The 12,880-nt window shown below is 42.1% G+C and overlaps 1 protein-coding gene across 3 annotated transcripts; it reads right to left on the bottom strand.

Moving 5' to 3' along the window:
- Positions 1-23: 23 nt before the first annotated feature.
- On the bottom strand, positions 24-12,869 carry LOC145497489 (uncharacterized). 3 transcript variants are annotated; one of them, XM_081477292.1, is made up of 9 exons: positions 12,788-12,869; positions 11,793-12,063; positions 6,984-9,026; positions 5,861-5,990; positions 4,628-4,768; positions 3,709-4,189; positions 2,630-2,830; positions 1,757-1,857; positions 24-994 (listed from the first exon to the last, which is right to left on the bottom strand). In XM_081477292.1, exons 2-9 carry the CDS (start codon positions 12,026-12,028, stop codon positions 875-877), a joined length of 3,453 nt encoding a protein of 1,150 aa, XP_081333418.1. In that variant the 5' UTR covers positions 12,029-12,063; positions 12,788-12,869; the 3' UTR covers positions 24-874. The 3 variants fall into 3 exon arrangements, with proteins under 3 accessions (XP_081333418.1, XP_081333417.1, XP_081333419.1); XM_081477291.1 differs by having other exon boundaries at positions 11,793-12,066; positions 12,788-12,867; XM_081477293.1 differs by having other exon boundaries at positions 11,793-11,970; positions 12,788-12,858.
- Between the last annotated feature and the right edge of the window lie 11 nt (positions 12,870-12,880).

Raw genomic sequence — 12,880 nt, 5'->3', positions numbered from 1 at the left:
TCGTGGTCGAAGAGGACAACAAATTACAAAAAATAGTTTAATAAAGATTTCTATTTTCAATTACCTTTGCACTAATTACATCCAATGTTTTCGCAAGCGATACCAAAGACGTTTTGAAATATTACACATCACAATTTGTTAAGTATCCCTTCAGTACATATTGTTGTTACACAACTTGGTGTTTATTTCTCAATTTCAAAATTCATTTCATTTTAAAATGACTTAAATACAAATTGTATTTATACTAATTAATTGTATTTGATAATGGTGACATGTCGCCGCGGAAGCGTCATGTTTTAATATTGCTAAAAAATACACACCGAGTATGAAACGAAATTAATGATCCTGTTAGCCTAACTGGGGCTGATTCACGCTATTCACGCAAAATAACAATATAGCTACTGTAAAAATAATTCTTAGTGGCCAGATCCACGCGAGCACAAATATCTAAAATTATAGTTAATGTCGACGTTATTCAAACTCACTTAGTTGAATTTTGTTATTACAATCTGGAGTTTTGTTTTCTAACCTGTGAGGACGAAATACCGAGCGCGAAAAAAAATTGGACTCCGTTCGCCTGTATTTTTTTTTACTTGCCAGCCGACCTAGAACAATAGTTTCTTTGAAAGTAACCTGTCCAAGCTGCCATTTCACCCGCGCGATGGCAAAATAGGAGTGAAAGCCATGATGAAGTCATGAGGGGGTTCCAGTCCAACCTCGTTCCCAGGCTCTCCCTCCTTTACCTCAATGACAAGGAGAGAGAACCTAGGATCGAGGTTGGCTCCGTCTTCTTGTTGATTTCGTCGTCTCGCGCCAATAGGACCACGCAGGTTACCTTAGAAACAGTTTATTACTTCTTTCTTTCAAACCCAGCTCAAGGTAATGGTGTCAGAATTTCGACAAACGCTGCCGGAAATCGGCCGACTTTCTTGTTTAGTTCTCCTTGAAACCACTCATCGTTGACACGCTCCAGCAAGACAATGACGTCTTCAGCCTGGAAAAAATTAAAAACGCAAGTTCAAATCAGGTGAAGCCTGCAATAAGTAGTCAAGCCTAGTGGCCCATCAAGTCGGCGCCTATCTCCGGTTTCAGAACGAAAAAGCGACCTAGGAGTATTTCTATCGTCGCTGACAATCCCTCGATATGTACGTAGTAAGATTTCTACTTGGTAGTGTTCAGTTTACAAATTCGTTGATGACTGAGCAGTCCGATTCTCGAAAAGCAAATTCGCAGACAGACTGGCGTGGCATTTGAACTCGTTAGAAGTTGCATGGCGCTGTACTGGCGGCTTGTTGTCTCTCTTTTCTCGCTTTTTATACTCCCCCTAGACGGGATGCTAGTCCATCGTAAGATTAACCACAACTTATGATTTGCCAGTACCATTAGGGGACTTAAGATTTGAGTACGAGCTCGAGATAGAGTGCGAGAACGATTTTCAATTCTAGTTTGCAGGCTTCACATTACCACGTCACAAACCCATCTCATCCCATGAGCTACTCTCGAAGAACAACAAACATGAAGAGCGAGGGCTCTGGAAACGCCACTGGTTTGAAATTCGAAAACTGAACTCGTGCTCGTGCTCAGTCTCTGCTCTCTGGCGGTCCAATTTATACACTTGGGTACGGTAAAGAGAGGCACTAACGCAGTGAAACCACCCAGGGCTCGAACCAGTACCGCTTGACCCACAATCCAGCGAACTAGCCATTGGGCTCTCGCGGGTACCAATCCCGGACCATACTGAACAGTGTACACTTACCCTGAAAGACAGCTCGTCTTCATATTCTCCATCAAAGTCAAACAAAGCCTTGGCCTTCGCTGTTAGATTGTTACTTTTTATCGTAGATTGTAAGGCAGGCTCTAAGAGGAATAGAAACAATAATCAGTAAAATTAATTCTCTGTTGTAGGACACGTAATCGTACACGTAATGATGAAGGAGGACAAGACATCAAAAAGTGTGGAAATTTATTTTCGTCTGTAATTTGTGATTGCGGTATTTTGAGGGACATAATGTTTTCCACCGCACTTTTTCAGCCATGGACAGAAACAAAATGACTTGAAGTTACTTTAAACGAAGATTTAAACAAGGGGACGTCGTTTCTGCCATATTCAACGAGAAACAGCAAGCTGCTTTGAAAATCTAGCAGTATTTCGGGATGGTGACACCCGAGGCCCGTCCACCCCACGCTGGAGAAATTTGAAAACGCAAGCTTTATTTCTACGGTTAGGCCTACCGTCCACACTAATCCGTCACGAAAACGCAGATTTTTAAAAATGCTCTTCAAACTGGAGAATTTTGAAAACGCCGGCTTTTCGTTTTCGTGTGGACGAAAAACATTTTGAAAACGGAACTTTTCGAAAACGATCACATCACGATAACCATGTGATGGCCCGAGTTTTCCTCAAACACAAATCCAAAATGAGCGATGATTGTTGCGTTTTCAAATTTCTCCGGTGTAGTGTGGACGGGACACAAGACAGAGTAAAAGTCACTCATCAATCTCTAAAATAACGGCCCCACCGGGGATAGACAGTGAACCAAGACATGAGACAAAACCAGCCGAATAATTGTCCAAACAGACCCCACTATTCCGATCATACATGACTGAACTCCGATGAACGAACTCGTACCTGGTTCCACTTTCGAAAGCTGAACGAAAGCTCGAGGTAACATTCCCTCCCGTCCATTATGTTTCCCTCTTAGCCAGTCTTCGCCAACTCTTTCTGTGATTTCTATTTTGTCTCCTTTCTTGAATGACAATTCGTCAATAGCTGAGCCAGTAAAGTCGTACAGCGCGGTACCATACTCGATCTCGCGATGCTCTGTGTCGTCTGAGGAAAGAAAGGATAAACAGCAATGATTCAGTCAGCATAGTTACTAACTAGGGGCGGAAGGAAGGGGTGGGGGTGGGGGGGAGGGTTCTACTGTCACGACCGTGTAGTGGAAATGAAAGGAATCACAGCCCCTATATGTCCAGCGACTAGATGTGAAAGGCAATGTCTACAGTCTCTACTAAAGATCCCTTTATTTAAGTGTCATGGTATTAAGCACTGCTGTGCTAATTGGGGACATAAAAGTAAATAACCAAATATTGTAAATAGAACTGAAAACTTGTTTACTTGTCGACTGGTTGGAGGCGGACCAGCTGACTGTTTACAAGACGTGGAGGAACTGAATTCGCAGGGACCACCTAAAACAAATCCATCCATTGGCAGGAAAAAAGATTTGAACCCAGGACCTCCGAAATATGGTTAACTCGTTGGACCCCGTGTCGAACGGACCAAACCAAGCCCTGGCTGGTTTTTATTGTGTTGTGTCCTTCGATTAGACACTCCATTCTTACACTGCCCACTCAGGAATGTAAAGGCCAGTTTTTAAACCAACCAGAACTAAGCAAAACAATCACCTAACTTCGGGAAAACGTGTCAGGGAAAAATATCTAGCAAATTCGGGGTAGCTTTAATTTTCTATGATATATTATATTTACTGTTTTCTTCTTTTTTTTTCGTATTCTCAGTATTGGACTGGAACTGGCCTCCACTACATGCTAGTCCCAGTCCTACACCGAAAATAGGAAAATGGTCAATTGACGTGTTACTTAGCCTACGAACGCAGACGTTTCGGCGGAGACAAGCGACAACCTCAAATACGTCTGCATTCGTAGGCTACGGTTACCTGGTTGTGCGAAAAAAAAAATTTCGTAATTTACCTGGCTGAGTCTCTTCCTGTGGCATATCTTTGACCATTTCCACATAAGCGGCTGGAAACATTCCCACGTGTCCATTAATTTCGCCTTTAAACCACTCTTCGCTTATTTTCTTCTTGATTTTGATGACATCTCCCGCTTGAAAACTAAGATCATCCGGGACATCACTAATGAAGTCGAACAGCGCTTTGCAGTACAAGTCAAGCTCCAGTTCGTTAGATTCTTCTTCACTGGTTTTGGGAACTGTCTCACTTGGTTCACTTTGAGGTAATTTATCAATGAGTTCTGTGCTAATGTCAACGAAACCACACGGAAAGGCCCCAGTCCTTCCGAGGTATTCACCTCTTAGCCAATCGTCATTGATTTTTTCGATCACGTGAATAGCCTCTCCTGCAGCGAATACAAGCTCGCCATCTTCTTCGTTTCCATGGAAATCGTACAAAGACATCACATCAAATGGAGAACTTTCAGGCGCTACCACAGGCTGCAGAAAGTCAACCAAGCATTACAAAGATAAGATGTCAAAATGGAATGGTGAAAACTCTACGAACAACTAACTTAGCACGGAAATATAACCAAATGATGACTAGCGCATTGCTAGCCAACGTTTTCAGTAACTGCACTCTAGGATAAAACCATCGTAAAGCAGTTACGCTTAATGGCGGAAAATAGAGCAAAATACATACATTCACCTCACGCCAAGCGTGCGAATACCAATCATAGTTTTTCACTTGATTTGTCAGAATGCCCGCTTATAATAACTTCGGGCTCTGGCATTTCTTGAACCGAAAGCGCAGTTATTCTCTAGCGGGTAATAAACGAGTAAGGGACCTAAGTAGAGAGTATGAGGAAGTCACCTTTGATTAATTGAAGGTAAATTAACTATAAATAAACACTTTTAAAAGTACATTTTAAACGATACCTTGGTTTCAGGCTCCTTTTCTTTCGGAAGATCCTCGATGATTTCAACAAATTTGACCGGGAACATTCCCTCCTGGTCTCCAAGGCGACCGATATACCATTCATCGTCTATCCTCTTCAAAAGCACTATTTCATCTCCGGCCTGTTTGCGGACAAAAATGGCAAATTACTAAAGTTAAGATAATATGAAAACAGTGAAGACTTCTGAACACATTTATATTACAGCAAAAAACCCGCGTGTAAGAACCTAGTGGATTAAGAACCTGCTGGCAGAAATTTGCCATTTTAATATCCAAAAATATAAGAACCTGTTTAGCCAATCAAGATCAAGCAAGTTCTTATATGTGGGCTACAGTTAAATTATGATAAACATTTTAACCAAGAGATATAACTTAATTTCAGATTGCACATTTATATCACAAGAAAATACATAAATACAGTTGTGCGGAATAAATACAGTATATTCAAGGACCAAACTCAAGTTTATTTATTTTCTGGTAATTAACAACCATATTAGGCTCCATTACCACCCGCTGTTCGGGAAAGGAGCCCGCGCTCCTAGCCCGAACAGCGACTGGGAGGAACGAAGACCGGACTCGAGAAAGCGGCGGAAATCGAGCCTATAATTATATCTCTTTCATAGAAATTAAGAACCTAATTAAGAACCTACTTAGCCTAAATTGCCAATAACTACCTCAAAATACAAGAACCTATTTTGCCAGACTTCAAAAATATAGATTATTACACGGGGGTTTTGACTGTACTCGCACCCGTGGCCAGATGTTATCGCTCAGCTGTGTCTTACCATATAGGACAACACAGCAATAAGCTTGAACAGGGTTTGATTCACCTGACTATACCTTGTGTACCTAGGCCTGTTCACAGCTTTAATCGGATCCGGACAGCTCAACCCCCCAGAAAGCAACCCCCAAACCATCAGGTTAACTATCTACCCGCCACCTGATTAATTCATTAAAATGGATCGAGTCAAACCCAGCGTGCTTTACCTGTTTGGGCACGCAAGTTGTCCAGTACTTTTAATTTCTGGCGGATTCTGAAACTACCATTGCACTCTGTAGATTTTCAGATAAACGTCATTATCATAGCAGAAGCTGGAAGTTGTGTTGAAAATCTCTGACGCCGAAAGTCCTCGATCTGTCCCTTCCCCAAACTTACAAGACCTCTACGAATACAAAGCATGAAAGTTTAAAAGTACATGTGAAGCGTCTCTTACCTTAAAAGACAGGTCATCTATTGCAGTAGGCTCATAATCATACAGAGCAATGGCAGAGGGTTCAATGTACGTCTCACAGACTGATGGCACTTGCGTTGGAGCGGTCGTTTCCACTGGCTCCTTGGTATCCCTGCAGAAAAAGACGTCTCACTAGCATGTATTTAAGTTGTCACAGGCATCACTTTTCAAAATTCCCTGACTTTTCCCTGATAAAAGTAAAATTTCTCTGACCAAATAAAAACTAAATGTCGGATCTACTATCGGCTTCTAGCCTCCCCTCACAGTCGTCCTTTTCACTCATCCATTAAGACTGATATGTTTTCAACAAATTTTCCCTCTTCATTTATGTGAAACATCATTGAGATCACAGTGATCCCAAATATTTCTTCCAGCCTTCAATGGTACTGAATCAGCCGTGTTACGTTATTTTAATTTTCCCTGACTTTTCTTCTAAATGTCAATTTTTCCGACTCAAAATGAAATTCCCTGACACTCCCCTGGCCTTGAAGATTTTTTTTCCCTCACATTTCGTGACCTGTGGCAACCCTGATGAACAACAAGCTATGCTGTTACACATGCGTGCACACTTCTTACCAACTATCAAATGATTTACAGCCGCTGGACTTTTTAAGAACTACAACCACAAATTATTTTGGATAACAGGAGCCCGCTTAGGTTAACAAGAGACTGTCCAATAAACGCCCTCTGAGAGTACGAGTCGAGACGGTTCTTCCTCGACGCATTTTAGAATTTCTCAACCTACGAGTGAATGATTACGTGACGATTTTTCTGGTTGAGAAGTAACACGTGACCAATTTTAACTAATGAACCGGGCCGGGTTGTTAGAAAGCCGATTGACGTTACTCCAGCATTGAAAGGTAACCAAATTTTATCATTTTTCTTGTATGAAAATGTTTTGGCTGCTTATGTTTTGTGTAGTTTGAGATTACTCAAGCTTAAAGCTGAAGACAAACAATATAGACAGAAAACTTCACCGAAAAGTTACAAAAAAGAAATCAAAATCATCGTTAATCCTGGGCTAGCTTAATCAGGCTTTGAACAACCCGGCCCCAGATGCCAACAAAACCACTGAAAACAACAGCAGAGCATAAATGTCACTTACTTGACGACAGGCGCTGACGGTCTATGTGGTTTGTTCTTTGTCGAGGATGTTGAAGACGGAGGTCTGGCTGGTTTTGGTTTGGCCTTCGATGACGCCTTCTGACTCTTTTCCTTTTCGTGAATTTCAGCAGTGGAAGGAGCGACTTCTCGTGCAGAGTCACGTGCATGCGACGTTTCTTGCACGTGATCGTCACGTGTTGACTCTGCCACTGTTCGCGTCTCAGCTTCGTGTACATTTCTGTTATTGACACTTGATTCGTTGGGAGCTACTGGAGCAGGTCTGACCGGCTTAGGTTTCTCTTGCGCGCGACTTTCTTCTGTTTCTCCGTGTAAGTGTTTGGAAGGTTTATCATCTAAAACCTTAGAGGCCGGCCTGGGAGGTCTGTTTTTCTTTTTTGACTTTTCATCACTGTCTTGCGGTGCGGTCTTATCGAGTATCTCTGGCGCCGATGCCTCTTTATCACTTGAATTATCCACTGCGGGAGGCCTGGGAGGAGGGAGTCTGGTTCTGGCTTTGGATTTTTCATTCAAGTCTTCCGTTTTATTTTGTGTCTCTGGAGTCGAATCCACTTTCTCTCCGACAGGTTCCACCGTGGGAGGTCTGGGTGGAGGAGGTCTTTTCTTCGAGCCTTTTCTAGTCATAGCGGTCGACTCCTCTACTGGAGATGCTGCTTCCTTGGTTTTCTTTACATCTTTCAATGTTCCGTTTTCTTTAACTCCAGGTATGCTCATAGGCCTCGGCGGCCTTGGTGCCTTCTCTTGTACCTTCACCTGTTCAGAAACAGCCGCGGCTGGTTCGTCTTGACCATCCGCTGCGAGTTTTTCTTGCTCCTTGTTCTCCTCAGCAGGAGCACTAACCGGTCGTCGGGGAGGCGCCCTTATGCTTGGTCCTCTCTGCGGCCTTTTGGGTGGTTTCCGTTCCTCGCCAGTGTCCTGCACATCAGGCCGGGGTGCTGCTCTTATGACAGTGGGTGCACGCTTAGGTTTCACAGATGGGGCAGCGGCTGTCTTTTCTTCGTCGTGCACTTGTTGTTTCGCCTCCACGGGTGCAGCAGTCGTAGTTGGTTTCAAACGAGCTTGACTTTCTTCCTTGCTCTTGGAAGATTCCTCGTCAGGCTTCGCTGCGTCGTTCATCTTAGGAGGTTTAGCTGCCACTATCACAGTCGGCTTCATTCTTGGTTTAGGAACTACTGTAGTCTCCGGCCTGTTTTCCTCAGTAGATGGTTTACTGGGTGCTTCTAACACGCTTGAAGGTTTTGCTTTGACAGGTGGTTTGGGTTTCTTGGCGGGAGGAGGGGACTTTCCTCCTGTAACAGCTGTTGGTTTTTCGTTGTTGGGCTCCCTTCCTTCATCCTTTCCTTTTGGCGCCTCTGTTCCTGGTTCCTTCTTCTTTGCAGGTTTAGGAGCAGCGATAATTACTGTGGGTTTAATCCTCTTTCCCGCTATAGTTACACCTTCAACTGCAACCGAATTGCTGTCCAACTTCGTTTCTTTCACCCCTCCAACCTCACCAGACGGTTTTGAGTCATTTTCTGTGCTTTCTTTAGGTTTTGCTCTGACAACGGTTGGCTTTGTCGCAGCAGGCTTCTTTACAGCATGATCGTCTTTCACCATCTCTGGTTTGCGAGACAACTCCGATTTATCGTCCACACCCAGGTTGGAATTCTCTCCAGAAACGTCACTAGTCTTAGATTTGATTTCTGGCACCTTACGGAGTGGAACAGTTGGTGACCCAACTGGTGGAACAATAGGTGCCTTGAGCACCTTGGATTCTCTTGTGTTCCCTTCTAACTCTCCTTCAACTCTTTCTCCTTCTCTAGCCACTGACCCCTCATCTTGTTCATCTGTTCCCAGTGTGAGTTCACTCACTGGACGGCTCTTAGGTCTAGGTGGCGGTTCACGACCCTTTGGTTTTCGGCCTGGCTTTTGTGGGACTTTGGGTATCTCGGTTGCTGGTGGACTGGTAATTGACGGAGGAGGTATAACACCTGCGGAATCCATCGGTCTTGCTGACACAATGGTAATTTCAGGTCTCCCTTTGGGCCTGAATGAAATTTTTAAAATGTTGTTAGTAGGTACAAGGAAAAGTCTGCTTCCATCATCAAAGTAAGGCTAACTAGAGAAGTATAGGAGGTAAGTTAAGAGGAAAAAAAAAAAACAGACCGAAGCCAAGTGCGTTTAAACAAGTCTTCATGAGATCTTCCTCCCCAGACTGCATTAGCATTTTTTAAAATTTAAAATTTTCAAGGCTTTTCACCATAAAAGCTGCTTATAAAATGCACCTGAAGATTCACAATGAGGAGATCCACAACAAGAATAAGTAAAAAAACAACAAAAGCAACCATAAGGGAAACTCATTAGGAGTTTGTTGCCCTATACCTCACAAGAAAACCTGTTCACAGGTTTAAGTGTAGGCCTTAAGGTCAGCACTCAGCTTCAGCTTTCATAGAAGCATATTCAGTACCTAGAGTGCACAGTACCATAACAAAGTGTTACAAGACTTACAGAGAGGATGGCAAGTGTCCATGAATTGGTTCTACTGCTAGTAGTAAATAAATCATTCTCATCTTGGTTAAAATTGTGGAGCTTATTAGAACAAGGCCACTTATTTGAATAGGCCTGCCTATAATGAGTATATATTATTATTATTATTTTTATTACAAGAACAACAACAACAATAATAATAATAATAATAATAATAATAATAATAACTTTACGGTGTGTGTGTATGTGAGGAGAGGAGAGTATTTAGTCCCTGAACCACTTGTCAATCTTACCCACGGGGCCTTGGCACAAGGAAAAGCTAGCTCTGAAGACACATTTTTTGATTGACTAGATTCTTGGAGTAAGATTTTCACTGTTCCATTAGACACCTACAGACCTCAACAGATTTTAACAAAGAAAACTTAAAACAGACATAAAATTCTAGCTGGAAGTGGCATTCATATGCTTTGTTCAGTGATCCACCTAGAAAAAGGCAGTAGTGAGTCCAGAGACTCGCACAGCTAAAAATGCGTGAGTCCAACACACAAGAGTGTGAGTCCCATACCCATCATTATATGAGTTGTACCTACAAATAACACATACAATTAAATGAGCTTTGTATTTTATAAGTTACTTTCAGTCTTTGACATACAAATCATGAATAACTAACTTTGAGCAGGGGGCAATCTCAAAATCTAATTCTTAAATCTGAGCTCATAGATCTGCCCGTCCTTCCCTTTGCACCATTTTCCCAGGGCATCACCAAAATTAAATTTAGCTCTCTCTGGGCCAAGTTTGATTCTGATCAATTTGTGCTGGACATCAACTGCTAGACGATTTCTTCTCAATGGCTTCCTCGAATGACTTTCTTATGTCAGAGCCTTGGAGGGCCATCTTGTGTTCAAGGAGACCAGCATGCCGATTTAGTGGCACTGGGCTTCCTTAATCATTCCGTTTGATTTCCTAGCCTCCGAGCAGACTTCATCATCATCATTTCTCTTTGTGCCAGTAGGCGCGAGCAGACTTAATAATACATATAATTTCCATTTTTCTTGTAGACCAGCCACGAATATGTTTTGAGCCATGGCTCAAAAATCTTTGTTCCTTAGATTTCGCAGATTTCGCTTGTGCTGATTCTTCACTGTCTTCATTCGCTTTTGCATCATCCTTCTCTATTGCAGTTGCTGCTTCTTGTTCTTGATGTTTACTCGCTTCCAACCGTTTTGCAAATGAGAGCTGTGTTTGCCCCTCCAGGGGCTTAAGTTTTTTCTTAGGTGCCATTTAATTTGAATAACAATGTCTGCCTTACGAAAGCAAGCAGGAAGAGACAGAAAGCAAGTGTATGGAATCTAAAAACATACACTTCCGTAAAATACTGCTGATTATGAAAATTGAGCCTGTAATGACCAGAATGCAATGGCGTTCGCTTTACGATCACACATTGCTTACTTTGATACGTATTTTTAACTTTTTCATAAATAGAGAAGAAAAGTCATCAAGTCATGATTGTAATAGAGAGAAAGTAATTTTTTTTGTATCCAATGGGGTGCATCTGGGACTAAATTTGTGCCTCCTTCAGGAAAATTTTGAGTCTGACATGGGGGATGTGCAGGTAGATGGATCACTGTTTGTTACAGAGCACTTCACAGAAAATTCTCCACAGAAACCAGTTTCACACTTCCTGGAGGTCTGTAGTAGTTGTAATCATTTTGACGGTGTAGTGTTGCTAAAACTCTGTGCCATTTGAAAGCCCAAGAATGTAGCCAGTTAAATCATGTGTCTACAGAACAACCTTTCCCTCTTATGATAAGAAGGAATCTTTCCCTCTTTGATACGTATTTTTAACTTTTTCATAAATAGAGAAGAAAAGTCATCAAGTCATGATTGTAATAGAGAGAAAGTAATTTTTGTGTGTCCAATGGGGCACATCTGGGACTAAATTTGTGCCTCTTTTAGGAAAATTTTGAGTCTGACACAGGGGAGGTGCAGGTAGATGGATCACTTAAGTAAAACTATGTGCTGTTTGAAAGCCCAAGAATGTAGCCAGTTAAATCATGTGTCTACAGAGCAACCTTTCCCTCTTGTCAAGGCTTCACTGGCTAAGCAGGCCAGGCCTGAGACCAAGAATTGCAGTGAAGAGGGGTAGGGGGTATTTCTCAGAGGCATATTTTGGATTGAGGAACTAAATTGAATCACTGCAGTCTGACAGGAAAAAAATATTACATAATCATTTCCTCAAGTGTTAAACTTCTCAGAGGATGATGTGGGGATGATCCAAGTTATAGGAAAAAAGTTGAATTTAACACGAATAATAACTCCTTCATACCTGAGTTTTGGAGATCCTTTACTTGGTAAGTCATCTCTGCCTGGCTTTTTAATGGAGCTGGCGGCATCCACTGGTGCCTCGCCAAGATCTACTCTAGATGGAATAGGAGGAGGGCCAGAGGATGGGGGTCTCCTAACAGATACAGGAGGCTGACCACCAGACGAAGGCATGTGATGAGCTGAAGGGAACACAGGAGATTCAACTGAGGGAGTTTGCTTTATGGTCTTACTTTCCATCTGCTGAGTGAGATCACCCAGAGATTACTTTAGGCCTGCTGAAAAAATTAATACTTAATATAACTGTAGGTATTTGTTGCCATAATGTACCAGTACAGGAAGGAATAAGTATTGTATTTCCTTTGTTTAAGAGTCATTGGTTTGTTTTGCTGAAGACTATTTTATCGCTTCTTGTATACCAGCACACAAGTACTGAGCCCAGTTCTAAGCATTATTGGCATTTGAGCAGCACATTTACAAATGTATGTCTGATTGTGTATGTTTTTGATCTGACATATAATGAGGGGAAAAAATTGTGTGACAGGTGAAAAGTAACTAAAAGACATGTGTGATACGTGAATATATCGATGAAAAACCGTTGTTCATCAGCGGTTGTTAAAATTCGAACTTGAAAGGGGATCACCATCCCCGCCCCCTCCTTCACCTTTGCTACCCTCGTTATTCTGCGAAGAGATTGAGAGAAAGTATGTTTTCATAAAGCAGCCCCCACCGTCCGGCTCTCCCTAACATAAGACTTTGTATGACGATAAGAATCATATTCTTGAAAACATGCCAGGCTAACTCGGTCTATTGACGAAAACTTAAATTTCATCGGTGCAAACGAAATCAAGGTAAGATCACGCATTTTATCACGTATAAGGGCAATTCGAAAGTTACGAATATAACCTGTGACAAACGTAATCTGAACATTTTACAGCAACAAAATTATACAGAAAAACACTTTTGAAAGCCATGCATAAAAGGAGAACGCTAAAGTACCTTATTATTGCAACGGAAATCAGTATTGTACAGCGATAGCTCTACCATCGTCAATTGTTGATCATCGTTTTTGTCATCCGTTAGGTAAAGCCG

Source organism: Orbicella franksi, chromosome 9, assembly GCF_964199315.1.
Source record: "Orbicella franksi chromosome 9, jaOrbFran1.1, whole genome shotgun sequence".
Taxonomy (NCBI): Eukaryota; Metazoa; Cnidaria; class Anthozoa; order Scleractinia; family Merulinidae; genus Orbicella; species Orbicella franksi.
The sequence above is the reverse complement of the archived record's forward strand: the minus strand, read 5'-3'. Positions and strand labels throughout refer to the sequence as shown.